At 48.3% G+C, this 21,173-nt stretch overlaps 1 protein-coding gene across 1 annotated transcript in view; it reads left to right on the top strand.

The window, feature by feature from the left end:
* Positions 1–7,846, top strand: part of SF3A2 (splicing factor 3a subunit 2) — a 142,114-nt gene extending 134,268 nt beyond the window's left edge. Inside the window, exon 9 of the mRNA XM_063914788.1 lies at positions 6,976–7,846. Within this exon, the coding sequence (XP_063770858.1) occupies positions 6,976–7,530 (555 nt within the window). The 3' untranslated portion in view covers positions 7,531–7,846. The remainder of the gene's footprint in view (positions 1–6,975) is intronic.
* Positions 7,847–21,173: the final 13,327 nt, after the last annotated feature.

Raw genomic sequence — 21,173 nt, 5'->3', positions numbered from 1 at the left:
TTTGCTAAACGTAGAGCATATAAAAGACTCACTTTTATACATGAGGGATGCACAGAGGGATATTTACCGGCTGGCATCCAAAATTAGTGCAATGTCCATTTCTGCCAGGAGAGGGTTATGGACTCTGCAGTGGACAGGTGATGCAGATTCCAAACGACACATGGAAGTTCTGCCTTATAAGGGTGAGGAATTGTTCGGGGATGGTCTCTCGGACCTCGTTTCCACAGCAACAGCTGGGAAGTCTACATTTTTACCCCATGTTCCCTCACAACCAAAGAAAGCACCGTATTATCAGGTACAGTCCTTTCGGCCCAATAGGGGCAAGCGGGTTAAAGGCGCGTCCTTTCTGCCCAGAGGCAGAGGTAGAGGGAAAAAGCTGCAGCATACAGCCAGTTCCCAGGAGCAAAAGTCCTCCCCCGCTTCCTCTAAGTCCACAGCATGACGCTGGGGCTCCACAGGCGGAGCCAGGTACGGTGGGGGCCCGTCTCAAAAATTTCAGCAATCAGTGGGCTCGCTCACAGGTGGATCCCTGGATCCTTCAAATAGTATCTCAGGGGTACAAACTGGAATTCGAGACTTCTCCCCCCCGCCGTTTCCTCAAATCTGCCTTGCCAACCACTCCCTCAGGCAGGGAGGCAGTGTTACAGGCAATTCAAAAGCTGTATTCACAACAAGTGATAGTAAAGGTGCCCCTACTTCAACAAGGAAGGGGTTACTATTCCACAATGTTTGTGGTACCGAAACCGAACGGTTCGGTGAGACCCATTTTAAATTTGAAATCCTTGAACACATATATAAAAAAATTCAAGTTCAAGATGGAATCGCTCAGGGCGGTTATTGCAAGCCTGGACGAGGGAGATTACATGGTATCGCTGGACATCAAGGATGCTTACCTACATGTCCCCATTTACCATCCTCACCAGGAGTACCTCAGGTTTGTGGTACAAGATTGTCATTACCAATTCCATACGTTGCCGTTCGGTCTCTCCACGGCTCCGAGGGTCTTTACCAAGGTAATGGCGGAAATGATGATACTCCTTCGAAGGAAGGGAGTTTTAATTATCCCGTACTTGGACGATCTTTTGATAAAGGCGAGGTCCAGAGAGCAGTTGTTGGTAGGGGTAGCACTATCTCGGGAAGTGCTACAACATCACGGCTGGATTCTAAACATTCCAAAGTCACAGCTGGTCCCTACGACACGCCTGCTGTTCCTAGGGATGGTTCTGGACACAGAACAGAGAAAAGTGTTTCTCCCGGAGGAGAAGGCCAAGGAGCTGTCATCTCTAGTCAGAGGCCTCCTAAAACCAAAACAGGTGTCGGTGCATCACTGCACGCGGATCCTGGGAAAAATGGTAGCTTCCTACGAAGCGATTCCATTCGGCAGGTTTCATGCAAGAACCTTTCAGTGGGACCTGTTAGACAAGTGGTCCGGATCGCATCTTCAGATGCATCGTCTGATAACCCTGTCTCCGAGGACAAGGGTGTCTCTGCTGTGGTGGCTGCAGAGTGCTCATCTTCAAGTGGGCCGCAGATTCGGCATACAGGACTGGGTCCTGGTGACCACGGATGCCAGCCTTCGAGGCTGGGGAGCAGTCACACAGGGAAGAAACTTCCAAGGACTATGGTCAAGTCAGGAGACTTCCCTGCACATAAATATTCTGGAACTAAGGGCCATTTACAATGCCCTAAGTCAGGCAAAACCCCTGCTTCAAAACCAACTGGTACTGATCCAGTCAGACAACATCACGGTGGTCGCCCATGTAAATCGACAGGGCGGCACGAGAAGCAGGACGGCGATGGCAGAAGCCACAAGGATTCTCCGATGGGCGGAAAATCACGTGTTAGCACTGTCAGCAGTGTTCATTCCGGGAGTGGACAACTGGGAAGCAGACTTCCTCAGCAGGCACGACCTCCACCCGGGAGAGTGGGGACTTCATCCAGAAGTCTTTCAAATGATTGTAAACCAGTGGGAAAAACCACAGGTGGACATGATGGCGTCCCGCCTAAACAAAAAGCTAGAAAAATATTGCGCCAGGTCAAGAGACCCGCAGGCGATAGCTGTGGACGCTCTGGTAACACCGTGGGTGTACCGATCGGTTTATGTGTTCCCTCCTCTTCCTCTCATACCAAAGGTACTGAGGATAATAAGGAGGAGTAAGAACTATACTCATTGTTCCGGATTGGCCAAGAAGAGCGTGGTATCCGGAACTTCAAGAAATGATGTCAGAGGACCCATGGCCTCTACCGCTCAGACAGGACCTGCTGCAGCAGGGGCCCTGTCTGTTCCAAGACTTACCGCGGCTGCGTTTGACGGCATGGCGGTTGAACACCGGATCCTGAAGGAAAAGGGCATTCCGGAGGAAGTCATTCCTACGCTGATAAAATCTAGGAAAGAAGTAACCGCGAACCATTATCACCGCATATGGCGAAAATATGTTGCGTGGTGTGAGGCCAGGAAGGCCCCAACGGAAGAATTTCAGCTGGGCCGGTTCCTGCACTTCCTACAGTCAGGGGTGACTATGGGCCTTAAATTGGGTTCCATTAAGGTCCAGATTTCGGCTCTATCTATTTTCTTCCAGAGAGAATTGGCTTCACTACCTGAAGTTCAGACTTTTGTTAAGGGAGTGCTGCATATTCAGCCCCCTTTTGTGCCTCCAGTGGCACCTTGGGATCTCAACGTGGTGTTGGATTTCCTAAAGTCACATTGGTTTGAGCCACTGAAAACCGTGGATTTGAAATATCTCACGTGGAAAGTGGTCATGTTGTTGGCCTTGGCTTCGGCCAGGCGTGTTTCAGAATTGGCGGCTTTGTAATGTAAAAGCCCTTATCTGATTTTCCATATGGATAGGGCAGAATTGAGGACTCGTCCCCAGTTTCTCCCCAAAGTGGTATCAGCTTTTCATCTGAACCAACCTGTCGTGGTGCCTGCGGCTACAAATGACTTGGAGGCTTCCAAGTTGTTGGATGTAGTCAGGGCCCTAAAAATTTATGTTTCCAGGACAGCTGGAGTCAGGAAGACTGACTCGCTCTTTATCCTGTATGCGCCCAACAAGTTGGGTGCACCTGCTTCTAAGCAGACTATTGCTCGCTGGATCTGTAGTACGATTCAGCTTGCACATTCTGCGGCTGGACTACCGCATCCTAAATCGGTGAAAGCCCATTCCACGAGGAAAGTGGGCTCTTCTTGGGCGGCTTCCCGAGGGGTCTCGGCTCTTCAACCTTGCTGAGCTGCTACTTGGTCAGGGGCAAACACGTTTGCAAAATTCTACAAATTTGATACCCTGGCTGAGGAGGACCTTGAGTTCTCTCATTCGGTGCTGCAGAGTCATCCGCACTCTCCCGCCCGTTTGGGAGCTTTGGTATAATCCCCATGGTCCTTACGGAGTCCCCAGCATCCACTTAGGACGTTAGAGAAAATAAGAATTTACTCACCGGTATTTCTATTTCTCATAGTCCGTAGTGGATGCTGGGCGCCCATCCCAAGTGCGGATTGTCTGCAATACTTGTATATAGTTATTGCTTAACTAAAGGGTTATTGTTGAGCTATCTGTTGAGAGGCTCAGTTGTTATCCTGCTGTTAACTGGGTATTGTATCACGAGTTATACGGTGTGATTGGTGTGGCTGGTATGAGTCTTACCCGGGATTCAAAATCCTTCCTAATTGTGTCAGCTCTTCCGGGCACAGTATCCTAACTGAGGTCTGGAGGAGGGTCTTAGTGGGAGGAGCCAGTGCACACCAGTAGTCTAAAAGCTTTCTTTATAGTTGTGCCCAGTCTCCTGCGGAGCCGCTAATCCCCATGGTCCTTACGGAGTCCCCAGCATCCACTACGGACTATGAGAAATAGAATTACCGGTGAGTAAATTCTTATTTTCAGACGTTGCCGTTTGGTCTCTCCACGGCCCCGAGAATATTCACCAAGGTAATGGCGGAAATGATGGTGCTCCTGCGGTAGCAAGGTGTCACTATTATCACGTACTTGGACGATCTCCTCATAAAAGCGAGATCAAGAAAGCAGTTGCTGAACAGCGTATCACTTTCTCTGGAAGTGTAACGGCAATACGGCTGGATTCTATATATTCCAAAGTCGCAGTTGGTTCCTACAGCTCATCTGCCTCTCCTAGGCATGATCCTAGACACAGACCAGAAAAGGGTTTATCTCCCGATAGAGAGAGCTCAGGAGCTCATGACACTGGTCAGGAATCTATTAAAACCAAAACAGGTGTCAGTGCATCACTGCACTCGAGTCCTGGGAAGGATGGTGGCATCATACGAGGCCATTCCCTTCGGCAGGTTCCATGCGAGGACCTTCCAATGGGACTTACTGGACAAGTGGTCCGGATCACATCTTCAGATGCAACGGTTAATCACCCTATCCCCCAGGGCCAGGGTGTCTCTCCTGTGGGGCTGCAGAGTGCTCACCTTCTCAAAGGTCGCAGATTCGGCATTCAGGACTGGGTCCTGGTGACCACGGATGCAAGCCTCCGAGGGTGGGGGGCAGTCACACAGGGAAGAAATTTTCAAGGGCTGTGGTCAAGTCAGGAGACTTGCCTTCACATCAACATCCTGGAACTAAGGGCCATATACAACGCCCTACGTCAAGCGGAGTCCCTGCTTCGCAACCAACCGGTTCTGATTCAGTCAGACAACATCACCGCAGTGGCTCATGTAAACCGCCAAAGCGGCACAAGGAACAGGGTGGCGATGGTAGAAGCCACCAGAATTCTTCGCTGGGCGGAGAATCACGTAAGCGCACGGTCAGCAGTGTTCATTCCGGGAGTGGACAACTGGGAAGCAGACTTCCTCAGCAGGCACGACCTCCACCCGGGAGAGTGGGGACTTCATCAAGAAGTATTCATGCAAATTGCAAGTCGGTGGGAACTGCCACAGGTGGACATGATGGCATCCCGCCTCAACAAAAAGCTGCAGAGATATTGCGCCAGGTCAAGAGACCCTCAGGCGATAGCTGTGGACGCACTGGTGACACCGTGGGTGTTCCAGTCGGTCTATATATTTCCTCCTCTTCCTCTCATACCCAAGGTGCTGAGAATCAAGAAAAAGAGGAGTGAGAACAATACTCATTGTTCCGGATTGGCCAAGAAGGACTTGGTATCCAGATCTGCAAGAAATGCTCACAGAGGACCCGTGGCCTCTGCCTCTAAGACAGGACTTGTGCAACAGGGCCCTGTCTGTTCCAAGACTTACCGCGGCTGCGTTTGACGGCATGTCGGTTGAACGCTGGATCCTAGCAGAAAAAGGCATTCCGGATGAGGTCATTCCTACGCTGATAGAGGCTAGGAAGGATGTGACAGCTCAACATTATCACCGTATATGGCGAAAATATGTGGCTTGGGGTGAGGCCAGGAATGCCCCTACGGAGGAATTCCAGCTGGGCCGTTTCCTTCACTTCCTACAGTCGGGAGTGACTTTGGGCCTTAAATTGGGTTCCATTAAGGTTCAGATTTCGGCCTTATCCATTTTCTTTCAAAAAGAACTGGCTTCTCTGCCTGGAGTTCAGACGTTTGTAAAGGGAGTGCTGCATATTCAGCCCCCTTTTGTGCCTCCAGTGGCACCTTGGGATCTTAACGTGGTGTTGAGTTTCCTGAAATCACACTGGTTTTAACCACTCAAAACGGTGGAAGTAAAATATCTCACGTGGAAGGTGGTCATGCTATTAGCCTTGGCTTCGGCTAGGCGTGTGTCAGAATTGGCTTTGTCACATAAAAGCCCTTATCTGGTTTTTCATGCGGATAGAGCAGAATTGCGGACCCGCCCACAATTTCTGCCGAAAGTGGTTTCATCCTTTCATATAAACCAACCTATTGTGGTTCCTGTGGCTACTACTGACTTGGAGGATTCCGAGTCACTGGATGTGGTCGGGGCTTTGAAGGTTTATGTAGCCAGAACGGCTAAGGTCAGGAAAACAGAATCTTTGTTTATCCTGTATGCTTCCAACAAGCTTGGGGCGCCTGCTTCAAAGCAAACTATTGCTCGCTGGATCTGTAACACGATTCAGCAGGCTCATTCTGCGGCTGGGTTGCCGCTGCCTAAATCAGTTAAGGCCCATTCCACAAGGAAGGTGGGCTCTTCTTGGGCGGCTGCCCGAGGGGTCTCGGCATTACAGCTTTGCCGAGCGGCTACTTGGTCAGGTTCAAACACCTTTGAAAAGTTCTACAAGTTTGATACCCTGGCTGAGGAGGACCTTGTGTTTGCTCATTCGGTGCTGCAGAGTCATCCGCACTCTCCCGCCCGTTTGGGAGCTTTGGTATAATCCCCATGGTCCTTACGGAGTCCCCAGCATCCACTAGGACGTTAGAGAAAATAATATTTTACTTACCGGTAAATCTATTTCTCGTAGTCCGTAGTGGATGCTGGGCGCCCGTCCCAAGTGCGGACTCCTTCTGCAATGCTTGTATATAGTTATTGCTTAAATAAGGGTTATGTTATAGTTGCATCAGAGTTTATCTGATGCTCTGTGATTGTTCATACTGTTAACTGGGTAAAGTTATCACAAGTTATACGGTGTGATTGGTATGAGTCTTACCCTGGATTCCCAAAATCCTTTCCTTGTACTGTCAGCTCTTCCGGGCACAGTTTCTCTAACTGAGGTCTGGAGGAGGGACATAGAGGGAGGAGCCAGAGCACACCACAATCTAAATTCTTTCTTAAAGTGCCCATGTCTCCTGCAGAGCCCGTCTATTCCCCATGGTCCTTACGGAGTCCCCAGCATCCACTACGGACTACGAGAAATAGATTTACCGGTAAGTAAAATCTTATTTTTTTCACATTGTCATTATGGGGTATTGTGTGTAGAATTTTGAGGGAAAAATTAAGGTATTCCAGTTTTGAATAAGGCTGTAACATAACAATGTGGAAAAAGTGAAGTGCTGTGAATATTTTCTGATATGCACTGTACATACTGTAGCATTGTGGAAGTGCGTTGCAAAATGAACTGAACTTTTTGTGTGTTTTTTCAGTTTTTCTTGCAGTTCCACTTTAAGATGGAGAAACCACCACCTGTACCCACAATACCACCTACCCCACCTGGTGTTAAACGACCACCACCACCACTGCTGAATGGGATGCCACCTCGACCACCCTTGCCAGAAAATATGCCGCCGCCTCCTCCAGGTGGAATGCCAATGCCTCCCATGCCTCCTGGTGCACCAGCTCCACCTGGACCACCACCTCAACTTCCTCCTGCCCCAGGAGTGCCTCCTCCTGGTGTACCACCTCCAGTGCCGCCACCATCCTTGCCTCCTCCTGGAGTGCCACCACCTGGTGTACCACCACCCCCTCCGAATCCTGCAGTACCTCCACCTGGTGTCCCACCACCTGGATTACCACCTCCTGGTATTCATCCCCCAGGTGTGCCACCACCTCCTGCACCTGGAGTTCCTCCACCTCCAGCCCCAGGTGTACCTCCTCCAGCACCTGGAGTCCTTCCACCTGGACCTATGCCCCCAATGATGAGGCCTCCTTTACCAAATGAAGGACCTACAAATATCCCCCCACCACCCCCAAACAATTAAACAACTTTGCTACTTTTCTTGGACAAGATCATATTTTCCCTTTTTTTTTTTTCTTGTTTGTTTTTGTAGAATGTTTTAATAAATTGGATCATTTAAAGAAAATAGGCATGTTTTATTTGTTTTCCCACGTAAGTTGTAGAATATCGATTGTGGATAGTGTTTGTTGTTTTAATTGTATTTTCAAGAACAAAGCTTACACCTATCCATTTAATTTTAGGTGCAACATATAAATGTTTTAGCTGTTACAGTAACATTGATGGTATGATTTTTTTTAATTGGTTTATTTCAATAAAATTCCAAAATTTGGCAATTTTAATGAAGACTATGTTGCTTAACTCTGAAATATTCACTAATTTGTAAGGTATTAAAAAATGTTTTTTAAATCTCATCCATAAGCATTCTTGTTGCTAACCAGTTTGGATTCGGTATTTAGTGTACCAAATTATCATCAAATAGACCTCGGTGTATCAAAATAATTCAGCTGCTCAGTGTAAACTGATGTACAAATGCTATTTAGCAATCTAACATTGGTAACGGGAATCACTTGATGGAAAGACAGTAAGCAAATGTTTTCATTTTCTTTGTGAAAGATAACCTATCAGATACAGTAATACAGTATGTGCTTAGAAGTGTGGAAAGTGGCCCGATCATTGAGGGGAACAAGTCCTTAGTGAAAAATTGGCATAAACAGTAAATTTAGCAAATAAAAATTTACTTGTTGCTGCCTAACATCTTAGTTCAGCTGGAGACCATACTGTTGGCCCAGCCTGATGAAAGAGTTAAGCGCCCTACACATTTAAAGATCCGCCGCCGAGCTGCCCAACGGCGGATACGGGTGACCCAGCGGCAGGGGGGAGTGAAGTTTCTGTCTACATAGCAGTGCAGGCAAATATGGACGAGATCGTCCATATTGGCCTGCATGCACAGCCAACGCGGCACCAGCGATGAACGAGCATGGGGCCGCGCATCGTTCATTGCTGGTGACTCCACACTCAAAGATATGAACGGTATCTCGTTCAATAATGAACGAGATCGTTCATATCTTTGGGGATTGTCGGCCAGTGTGTAGGGCCTATAAGACATCTCAATCCCAGCAGTGGAAACTTCTATGGCAGTGATGGCTAAATTTGGTCCTTAGGATCATGGATCTTTTGAATCCTTGTGGATCTTTTAAAGTGTATTAGTAATGAATATACATTATCAGTTAGGATATGGATAACATGAACTGTTAACGTTTTCAGGACAGAGTTTGGCCACCACTGCTCTATGGAAATATTACTCATTGCCATAATTGAAGCTTCATTGACGATTTGTACAATTTATGGCAATCGGTAGGTCTTCAGAGGTAATTTACTTTAAATATGTGAGAACAGACAAAGTAAAAGGTAGAATTGGGGTCTTTGAGACTGATCTCTCCCTGAGTGTTGCAAGTAGAAATCCCGATCTATGTGGGACCAAGATGGAAGACTTTGAAAGCAGATTGTATTGTATAATGTACAACTAGTAGACTGTCTATGGTCACTTCAGACATTTGGGACATGAACCTTCCCATTACTATGAGTGAAGTAGACTAGCAGTCTCACCATCACAACATTGTAATAAAGTTTCTCATAGCGATGTCTAGGTTTCGCCTTGGGTAAAACTGGAAATACTGGGTGCTGGAGGAGCCTGGGGCACTAATAGTTAAAATTCAGAAACACAGCCTGCTACTTCCCTACTCCTCACCCACTGCCTTGACCTGACAAAGGGGATTAGTTTTAGAAGAGGAGTAGTCTGTGCTTCTGAACTTTAATTGTGCCCCAGGCTCCTCCAGCACCAACTATACTCAGTGTTTCCAGTGTGCCCCCCCCCCCCATTCCCCATGGGATTTGGAGCAAAGGATTGATTAGGTACAAACCAAAATCAAATTTTGTAAAGCAATATATTTCTGCAGCAGTGTACACAACATCGGGGGTGTAGAGTGGACCTGGATCCAGAGGCACCAACTGGCAAAGCTTTAGCTGTTCCAGGATGCATAGGGTCCTCTATAACCCCGCCTCCAGGCACTGTGAGCTCAGTTTTGAAGTTGGTGCCTGCAGCAGCAGGTCACTAAACAGGAGCCCTGAAAGCTTTAACTTTTTGACAGAAATCTGACTTTTTCTTCTGAGCTGCCAGCACTGTAAGATTCACTTCTGTGCTACAGCTCCATCACCACCCCAGTGGCGCCGCATACTCCCATTGGCCTGGATCCTGGGTACTTGTGGCGGAGACACCCGCATACAGTCCCGGACCGTTCTCCAGGATAGCGTGGCTGCTACCGGGAGCCAGGTAAAAGGGTCTCCTAGCGGGACCTGCTATTAAATCATGTTCCATTCGCGGCCTAGGGAGACAGGCTGTGGTGCTGGCGTGGACACTGTCATTGGACAGGGACCCCACTAGACCACCAGGACAATAGGAGCACAGGTCAGATGTACTAACACCATTTCTCTGACGTCCTAAGTGGATGCTGGGACTCCGTAAGGACCATGGGGAATAGCGGCTCCGCAGGAGACTGGGCACAACTAAAGAAAGCTTTAGGACTACCTGGTGTGCACTGGCTCCTCCCACTATGACCCTCCTCCAGACCTCAGTTAGAATCTTGTGCCCAGCTGAGCTGGATGCACACTAGGGGCTCTCCTGAGCTCCTAGAAAGAAAGTATATTTTAGGTTTTTTATTTTACAGTGAGATCTGCTGGCAACAGACTCACTGCAGCGAGGGACTAAGGGGAGAAGAAGCGAACCTACCTAACTGGTGGTAGCTTGGGCTTCTTAGGCTACTGGACACCATTAGCTCCAGAGGGATCGACCACAGGACCCGACCTCGATGTTCGGTCCCGGAGCCGCGCCGCCGGCCCCCTTACAGAGCCAGAAGCAAGAAGTGTTCCGGAAAATCGGCGGCAGAAGACTTGTCTTCAACAAGGTAGCGCACAGCACTGCAGCTGTGCGCCATTGCTCCTCATGCACACCTCACACTCCGGTCACTGAAGGGTGCAGGGCGCTGGGGGGGGGCGCCCTGAGGGCAATATAATACACCTTGGCTGGCAAATCATCACAATATATAGTCCCAGGGCTATATATGTGATAAATTACCCCTGCCAGAATCCATGAAAAAAGCGGGAGAAAAGTCCGCCGAAAAAGGGGCGGGGCTATCTCCCTCAGCACACTGGCGCCATTTTATCTTCACAGTGCAGCTGGAAGACAGCTCCCCAGGCTCTCCCCTGTAGTTTTCACGCTCAAAGGGTTAAAAAGAGAGGGGGGGCACTAAATTTAGGCGCAATATGTGTATACAAGCAGCTATTGGGGGGAAAATCACTCAGTTATAGTGTTAATCCCTGCATTATATAGCGCTCTGGTGTGTGCTGGCATACTCTCTCTCTGTCTCCCCAAAGGACTTTGTGGGGTCCTGTCCTCAGTCAGAGCATTCCCTGTGTGTGCGGTGTGTCGACATGTTGGATGAGGAAGGTTACGTGGAGGCGGAGCAGAGGCCGATAAATGGGATGTCGCCCCCTGTGGGGCCGACACCAGAGTGGATGGATAGGTGGAAGGTATTAACCGACAATGTCAACTCCTTACATAAAAGGCTGGATGACGTAACAGCTGCGGGTCAGCCGGCTTCTCAGCCCGCGCTTGCCCAGGCGTCTCAAAGGCCATCAGGGGCTCAAAAAACGCCCGTTACCTCAGATGGCAGACACAGATGTCGGCACGGAGTCTGACTCCAGTGTCGACGAGGTTGAGACATACACAATCCACTAGGAACATCCGTTGCATGATCTCGGCAATGAAAAATGTGTTACACATTTCTGACATAAATCCAAGTACCACATTAAAGGGGTTTTATGTTTGGGGAGAAAAAGCAGCCAGTGTTTTGTTCCCCCATCAGATGAGTGAATGAAGTCTGTAAAGAGCGTGGGTTCCCCCGATAAGAAAATGGTAATTTCTAAAAAGTTACTGCTGGCGTACCCTTTCCCGCCAGAGGATAGGTCACGTTGGGAGATATCCCCTAGAGTGGATAAGGCGCTCACACGTTTGTCAAAAAAGGTGGCACTGCCGTCTTGGGATACGGCCACTTTGAAGGAGCCTGCTGATAAAAAGCAGGAGACTATCCTGAAGTCTGTATATACACACTCAGGTACTATACTGAGACCTGCATTTGCCTCAGCATAAATAGTGCTGCTGCAGCGTGGTCTGATACCCTGTCAGATAATATTAATACCCTAGACAGGGATAATATTTTGCTAACATAGAGCATATTAAAGACGTCGTCTTATATATGAAGGATGCACAGAGGGATATTTGCCGGCTGGCATCCAGAATTAATGCAATGTCCATTCTGCCAGGAGGGTATTAGAGACCCAGCAGTGGACAGGTGATGCTGCCTTTAAAAGGCACATGGAGATTCTGCCTTATAAGGGTGAGGAATTGTTTGGGGATGGTCTCTGGGACCTCGTATCCACAGCAACAGCTGGGAAGAAAAATTTTTACCTCAGGTTTCCTCACAGCCTAAGAAAAGTACAGTCCTTTCGGCTTCAGAAAAGCAAGCGGGTCAAAGGCGCTTCCTTTCTGCACAGAGACAAGGGAAGAAGGAATAAGCTGCACCAGACAGCCAGTTCCCAGGATCAAAAATCTTCCCCCGCTTCCTCTGAGTCCACCGCATGACGCTGGGGCTCCACAGGTGGAGACAGGTGCGGTGGGGACGCGTCTCGGGAACTTCAGGGACCAGTGGGCTTGCCCACAGGTGGATCCCTAGGTTCTGCAAGTAGCATCACAGGGATACAGGCTGGAGTTCAAGGCGACTCCCCCTCGCCGTCACCTCACATCAGCCTTGCCTGCTGCCCTCGGAGAAAGGGAGGTAGTACTGGCGGCAATTCACAAGCTGTGCTTCCAGCAGGTGAAATCAAGGTACCCCCCCCTTCAACAAGGCCGGGGTTACTATTCCAAAATGTTGTGGTACCGAAACCAGACGGTTCGGTAAGACCCATTCTGAAAGTGAAATCCTTGAACACTTATATACAAAGGTTCAAGTTCAAAATGGAATCGCTCAGGGCAATTATTGCAAGCCTGGAGTATTTCATGGTATCACTGGACATCAAGGATGCTTACCTGCATGTCCCTATTTACCCTCTTCACCAGGAGTACCTCAAAATTGTGGTACAGGATGGTCATTACCAATTCCAGACGTTGCCGTTGGTCTGTCCCCGGCACCGAGGGTATTTACCAAGGTAATGGCTGAAATACTTATCCCGTGCTTGGACGATCTCCTTATAAAGGCGAGGTCCAGGGAGCAGTTGTTCGTCGGAGTAGCACTATCTCGGGAAGTGCTACAACAGCACGGTTGGATTCTGAATATTCCAAAGTCGCAGCTGGTTCCTACGACGCGTCTACTGTTCCTGGGTATGGTTCTGGACACAGAACAGGATAAAAAGGGTTTCTCCCGGAGGAGAAGTCCTAGGCGTTGTCGTCTCTAGACAGAGACCTCCTAATACAAATACAGGTGTCGGTGCATCAATGCACGCGAGCCCTGGGAAAGATGGTAGCTTCTTACGAAGAAATTCCATTCGCCAGGTCCCATGCAAGGATCTTCCAGTGGGATCTGTTGGACAAGTGGTCCGGGTCGCATCTTCAGATGCATCGGCGGATAACCCTGTCTCCAAGGGCCATGGTGTCGCTGTTGTGGTGGCTGCAGAGTGCTCATCTTCTAGGGAGCCGCAGATTCGGCATACAGGACTGGGTCCTGATGACCATGGATGCCAGCTTTCGAGGCTGGGGGGCAGTCACACAGGGAAGAAACTTCCAAGGACTATGGAAAAGTCAGGAGACTTCCCTACATATAAATATTCTGGAACTAAGGGCCATTTACAATGTCCTAAGTCAGGCTAGGCCCTGCTTCAACACCGGGCGGTGCTGATCTAGTCAGACAACATCACGGCGGTCGCTCATGTAAACCGACAGGGCGGCACAAGAAGCAGGATGGCGATGGCAGAAGCCACAAGGATTCTCCGATGGGCGGAAAATTGTGTTAGCACTGTCAGCAGTGTTCATTCCCGTAGTGGACAACTGGGAAGCAGATTTTCTCAGCAGACACGACCTCCACCCGGGAGAGTGGGGACTTCATCCAGAAGTCTTCCAAATGATTGTACACCGTTGGGAAAGGCCACAGGTGGACATGATGGCGTCCCGCCTCAACAAGAAGCTACAAAGATATTGCGCCAGGTCAAGGGACCCTCAGGCGATAGCTGTGGACGCTCTGGTGACACCGTGGGTGTACCAGTCGGTGTATGTGTTCCCTTCTCTGCCTCTCTTACCCAGGGTAATGAGAATAATGAGAGGAGTAAGAACTATACTCATTGTTCCGGATTGGCCAAGAAGAGCTTGGTACCCAGAACTCCAAGAAATGATCTCAGAGGACCCATGGCCTCTGCCGCTCAGACAGGACCTGCTGCAGCAGGGGGCCTGTCTGTTCCAAGACGTACCGCGGCTGCGTTTGACGGCAGGCCGGTTGAACACCGGATCCTGAAGGAAAAGGGCATTCCGGAGGAAGTATCCCTACGCTAATTAAAGCTAGGAAAGAAGTGAACGCAAACCATTATCACCGCATATGGCGGAAATATGTTGCGTGCTGTGAGGCCAGGAAGGCCCCAAAGGAGGAATTTCAGCTAGGTCGATTTCTGCACTTCCTATAGTCAGGGTGACTATGGGCCAAAAATTGGGTTCCATTAAGGTCCAGATTTCGGCTCTATCGATTTTCTTCCAAAATAGAACTGGCTTCACTGCCTGAAGTTCAGACTTTTGTTAAAGGAGTGCTGCATAGTCAGCCCCCATTTGTGCCTCCAGTGGCACCGTGGGATCTCAACGTGGTGTTGGATTTCCTGAAGTCGCATTGGGTTGAGCCACTTAAATCCGTGGAGCTACAATACCTCACGTGGAAAGTGGTCATGCTGTTGGCCTTGGCGTCGGCCAGGCGTGTATCAGAATTGGCGGCTTTGTCATGCAAAAGCCCTTATCTGATTTTTTTACATGGATAAGGCGGAATTGAGGACTTGTTCCCAATTCTTTCCTAAGGTGGTGTCAGTTTTTCATGTGAACCAACCTATTGTGGTGCCTGCGGCTACTTGGGACTTGGAGGATTCCAAGTTACTGGACGTAGTCAGGGCCCTGAAAAGTATATGTTCCAGGACGGCTGGAGTCAGGAAAACTGACTCGCTATTTATCCTGTATGCACCCAACAAGCTGGGTGCTCCTGCTTCTAAGCAGACTATTGCTCGCTGGATCTGTAGCACGATTCAGCTTGCACATTCTGCGGCTGGACTGCCGCATCCTAAATCAGTGAAAGCCCATTCCACGAGGAAAGTGGGCTCTTCTTGGGCGGCTGCCCGAGGGGTCTCGGCTCTACAACTTTGCCGAGCAGCTACTTGGTCGGGGTCAAACACATTTGCTAAATTCTACAAGTTTGACACCCTGGCTGAGGAGGACCTAGAGTTTGCCCATTCGGTGCTGCAGAGTCATCCGCACTCTCCCGCCCGTTTGGGAGCTTTGGTATAATCCCCATGGTCCTTACGGAGTCCCAGCATCCACTTAGGACGTCAGAGAAAATAAGATTTTACTCACCGGTAAATCTATTTCTCGTAGTCCGTAGTGGATGCTGGGCGCCCATCCCAAGTGCGGATTGTCTGCAATACTTGTTTATAGTTATTGCCTAACTAAAGGGTTATTGTTGAGCCATCTGTTGAGAGGCTCAGTTATATTTCATACTGTTAACTGGATATGGTATCACGAGTTATACGGTGTGATTGGTGTGGCTGGTATGAGTCTTACCCGGGATTCAAAATCCTTCCTTATTGTGTCAGCTCTTCCGGGCACAGTATCCTAACTGAGGTCTGGAGGAGGGTCATAGTGGGAGGAGCCAGTGCACACCAGGTAGTCCTAAAGCTTTCTTTAGTTGTGCCCAGTCTCCTGCGGAGCCGCTATTCCCCATGGTCCTTACGGAGTCCCAGCATCCACTACGGACTACGAGAAATAGATTTACCGGTGAGTAAAATCTTATTTTAATAAGGCTCCATAGTACCGGGGGTGGAAGACCAGCATAGGGGAGGTGGCGCTTGATCTGTAGCCCCTCCCCCAGCCCAGGGCGCCATCTCCTGCAGATTTCCCGCTCTGGAGCTGTGTCACTATCCCTCTTTCCCTCACAGACGCTGGGCACCATTTTACAAGCATATCAGCAGGTCTCCGGGATTGCTGGGCAGGTTCTCCCATGTAAAGCTGCCTGTATACAGGCTGTGTACCAAATGGGAGACTCCATCGCCGGTGGACTCTCATGTTACCTGCCTCGTGGTGCCACCCACTCTGCCTGTCACCTCACTAAGGGAACCCTGAAAGCTATTTACTCCCTTACAGGAGCTGTTCATAGACCCACAATAGCTGCCTATTGGGCCACAAAAGGTATTGATGCGTGGGTTCAGGCGCCAGAGGAGGAGCTACCTGAGAATATCTCAGACAATGCCAGATAATACTTGTCTCCTATTACCACTGCTTATTATATCCAAGATGTGTTTCCTGAGGCGGGAGTGTTGGCGGCCAAGGTGTCGGCTACGTCTGTCCAGGCACGCCGCCTTCTGTGGTTGAGGCCATGGAAAGTGGACCTGGACTCCAAGAAGACCTTGGCAGTCCTCCTTTTCACTGGGAACATTTTGTTTGGGGAAAGACCTAAATAAAATTGTCTGAATTGGCAGCCGCTAAGACTGCTTTTCTCCCCACATCTAATCCTCAGAAGGTAAAAAGCACCACTTTTTGTTCTTTTCGACCTCAAGGGAAAGTGAAAGGTCAGTCATACCCTAGACCAGGCATGTCCAAACTGCGGCCCTCCAGCTGTTGTGAAACTACATATCCCAGCATGCCCTAACACAATTTTGCTGTCAGTGAATGCTAAAGCTGTGTCAGAGCATGCTGGGATGTATAGTTTCTCAACAGCTGGAGGGCCGCAGTTTGGACATGCCTGCCCTAGACAGTCTTGGGTTTCCAAACCATCCAAGCCCAAGGCGAAACAGTCCTGGGCAGCCTAGGAACAAAGTGTGCAGGTGCACCATACACCATTAAAATTATTACAACCATAATATGTTCAAGGTTCTTGGCATATATTGGCCAGTATATGAGCCTGCTGTCCCAATCCCTCAGGTGTGTATACACACACATAATGTAAACTATATGGAGACGGGGCCTGGACTGCACACCCCAGCTTCTTATATTGGGATGTGCTACCTTGCTGGGACTTAGTACTGCAATACTACAATATAGGAACAAAGGGTGCAGGTGCACCATACCATGTGGACCTCATGGTGTCTCGACACAACCACAAGGTTCCAGTCTTCGGAACACGAACCAGGGATCCTCAGGTGGTGTTCATGGATGCATTAGCAGTTCCATGGAACTTTCAGCTGCCTTACATATTCCCTTCTGTGTCACTCCTGCCCGGGGTACTTTGGAAGTTCAAGCAAGAAGTAGGAATACTGATTCTCATCGCTCCAGCGTGGCCCAGACGGCACTGGTTCTCCGACCTGCAGGGTCTCTCGGCCGAGCGTACCCTTCTACTTCCTCATCGTCATGACCTCCTCCAGCAGGGCCCTTGTCTCTACCTGGATCTGGCCAGGCTGGCTTTGATGGCGTAGCTCTTGTAGCATCACTCCTGAGGTCCAAAGGGTTCTCTGAGGCCATTATGCAGACTAGGCTGAGGGCCCGCACACCGGCCTCTGCCCAGATTTACTACAGAGTGTGGCATTCTTACTTCACCTGGTGTGTTAATAAGAAATATCATGCCTATAGATTTAGAACTTCTAGAATTTTGGCTTTTCTGCAAAGAGGCTTAGATTTAGGTCTTTGGCTGGCCTCCCTCAAGAGTCACATATCTGCCTTGTCAGTGTGGTTCAGCGCAAGATTGCCTCTATACCTGATGTACATACGTTCATTCAGGGTGTTCTACGTATTCAGCCTCCCTATGTCCCCCCTGTGGCTCCATGGGACCTGTCTCTTGTATTGAAAGCATTTCAAGAATCTCCATTTGAACCTCTTCAAACTGTGGATCTTAAATAGCTTACGGCCAAGGTCCTCTTCTTGCTGGCTATTGCTTCTGCAAGACAGGTTTCAGACTTAGGAGCTTTGTCCTGTCGTCCACCCTTTCTGATTTTCCACTGTGACAAGGCGGTACTTAGAACTCGACCCGGTTTCTTACCTAAAGTGGTGTCATCATTTCACCTTAACCAGGAGATTGTGGTTCTGGCCTTTATCTCTTCAGGCTTGTTGGCTAAAGATCGTTCTTTAGATGTGGTCAGGGCTTTCCATGTCTATGTGGACAGGACTGCCTCTATTAGACGGTCTGATGCCCTCTTTGTCCTGTTTGGATTCCACAAACGTGGCTGGCCTGCAAATAAGCAAACTTTGGCCAGATGGATTAGAATGGTGATTGCACATGTTTACGAGCAAGCTGGTCTTCCATCTCCAGCGTCGATTCTACCTGGTCTGATTGAGCTTCTTGGGCGGCCCGCCATGGCGCATCCGCAGAACAATTGTACAAGGTGGCTATGTGGTCCTCAGTGAACACGTTTTTAAGGTTCTATGCCTTTGATACCTTTGCCTCTCAGGATGCTTCCTTTGGACGCCGGATTCTCACATCCGCTAAGGCGTGTCCCCTCCCTTGAGGAACTGCTTTTGGACATCCCTGATGTTTCCCTGTGGAAACCTGTGTATCCTGTTGCAGAAAAGGAGTGTTATGGTAGACTTACCATTGTTAACACTCTTTCTGCAAAGTACACAGGGTTCCACTGGGCGCCCACCCTGACGTACCTAGCTTCTTTGGGTTTGTTTGGCATTAGCCACTGGTACATTCTCCTGTTGTGAGAATGTGTTCTTATGTTACTAACATATGCCTTCTCTCTTGCCTGCTTCCTGCACTGGACGGGTTAACAAAACTGAGCTCTCAGTGCCTAGAGGTGGGGTTATAGAGGAGGCCCCTATGCATCCTGGGACAGCTAAAGATTTGCCTGTTGGTGCCTCTGCATCCAGATCCACTCTACACCCCCGATGTTTCCCTGTGGAACCATGTCTACTTTGCAGAAAGAGTGTTAACAATGGTAAGTCTATCATAACACTCCTTTTTACAATGCAGATTCTGTTGCAACCTGGCTGGAGGTGTTTTAAATTTCTCACTGGGGGACCGGAAAATTTCCGGTCTAAACATTTAAATTCAAGCCTTAGAAAGGGATCTTGTCATTCCATTCATTTTTCTTCAACGACTGTTTTGAAATGTACAGTTTGCTTCGTACCCCTGTTTGATGTTAAGGCAGCCAATAAAACTTCTGCAATTTTAATTTAATAGGGGTTTTAAGAGGTGGAGGTTATATGTATTGTACATGAATATTTCACATGGTACCTGCTATTTGTGCAGTATTCTCATTTTAAAGAGCTAATAAAAATATGTAAATTATGATACAACTGAAGTTCTGTGAAAGTAACGGAGAGATGGATTTTCAGTGGCGGGGCATCCAGTATGGCTCTGTGTCCTGTTTTCTTATCCATCACCTTAAAGCAGGTAATACTAGGAACAGCTGTAATCTCCATGCACCTTTTATATACACTCAGGATGCAAATATTGAGCTTTCCTCTTCCACTGGAATCCGGCCCTGATAGTGTGTTCATCTGCAAACGCCTCAGCGCCAGTTGTCCACAAGGTTGGTCCCTCACAACTGGCTTGTTGCCTAACAGTGTCTTCTATTAACTCTGGAGTTGTTGGATTTAAGGGGAGATCTTCCCTGCTCCCACTAACTTATTGAGCTCTTATTCATCCTGTTCGTGTTGGCTGTCTGCCGAACTATGGTACCCTCTTTCCATCTGAGGATTCTGCTGTGTGCTGGCATAGATAGTGACTTAAGGTTTTCCCACCCCTTTTCCTCAACACTACACATTACATTCAGTGTGAGCCAGAGTTATACACCTGCGTCCATGTATCCATGCTGCCACGGCCTTCTACTAACTTTTATGGGCAAATGCCACAATCTGCTGAAGTGGGTAGAAAATCTATGAACATGGAAGCTTATCCTCCCTACTGGGTGTCTGTCTGCAGCCATCAGCATCATCATTTGTGTGTTGGCTTGCACCAGCCCCGTTCTAGGTTCCAAAGAGCAGATCTGCATTAAGACCTCCCAGACCATACTACCCGAGGCATGACAGTGGTTCGGGGCTTTTCGGGGCCCGCACCCTAATTTGTTCCTGCAAAAAAAAATACCTTTTCTTAATAAACAGGCACAGAAGGTGAAGCTTGGAAAGAGCCAAGTTCCCACTACAGAAGCAAAAAAATAACTACAAGGCAAACTTATCCACAAAGAATCAGTCACCAATGTTATATTTTAAACTAATTGAATGGTATAACCACCTTACAATATGGTAGATTGTTATATTAAATTCAGTCTATTCTTATTAAGGTATATGTGACTTCATGGATACACCATCGCTATACCACTCTTTTGAGGTATACCAATTATCATACAAGATACCTATGACCATGAACCATTCATGGTCATATGGATAACTGACCCCTCCATCCCCCCTCACCCCTCCTTTTTTCCATGGTATTTCTTTGCCCTCATCTGAGGTACTTCCAATATGTTTACCAGTGGATAGGAATTTTAATTCCATCATTTTGTATGTATGATGATGGTCTCTGCTCATTTGTAAATTGTATTCAGCTTCAGCCTATTTGCAAATTGATGCATCAACAGTCTGTTAAAGTTGTATTGGTATGTATCCGCTTGTTTTTTCTCCTCTTGCTTTTCATTTATGCACCTGTTCTTCAAACTTAACTGTATTTTGTTTAGACAATGCATTGTTTTCTCATCACCCAGATATACCCCTGTTGAATTCCATAGGACGAAATGCGTAGGGTTAATAGAGCAATGTTCACACATTCAGCTGGAAATCTGATTATGTCCAGTGCGTGTCTTCAAGGATATTTAAATGAGCAGTAGTTAATCTCCCAGCTGTCAAAGTCGAAAAATATTGCAGAACACACAGCACGTATAAACTGCACACACATGCCCACTGCGCGTGCACTTGTTCTGCCGTGCGTGCACATATCCGCAATTTGCGTATGGTTGCTCCCGCGGACCTGCGCATCGGCGCGTGGTATGGGTATTTACGGCAGAGTTTGTGTACGCATGGAGAGCCATCAAAGCACATTACATATTTAATCCAAATAGTGCACAATGTACACATAGGGGTTTATTTACTAATATTCGTGTTTTTGCCGTTTTTAAGGGTGTTTGAACTTGAATGGTATCGGGTGCATTTTACTGCAACTTTTTGAATCCTGATACGGTTATTCACTAAGCTGCCGAGTTTTGCACAATCGTTTTTTCCGATGTCGATGTGATTCGTAATATCAGGCAATGTTTTACGGGAGTGATGAGTAAAACACTGCCTGACAAAACACAAGGAATCCCGGCCGGACCTGTGAGATCCGTGCAGGGCTTCATTGTGTACCTTAAAAAGTTGATTAAAGTCTTAAAAAATCTGGAAAAAATTGCGTGGGGTCCCCCCTCCTAAGCACAACCAGCCTCGGGCTCTTTGAGCCGGTCCTGGTTGAA

The sequence above is a fragment of the Pseudophryne corroboree genome, chromosome 1 (assembly GCF_028390025.1).
Source record: "Pseudophryne corroboree isolate aPseCor3 chromosome 1, aPseCor3.hap2, whole genome shotgun sequence".
NCBI lineage: Eukaryota > Metazoa > Chordata > Amphibia > Anura > Myobatrachidae > Pseudophryne > Pseudophryne corroboree.
The sequence above is the reverse complement of the archived record's forward strand: the minus strand, read 5'-3'. Positions and strand labels throughout refer to the sequence as shown.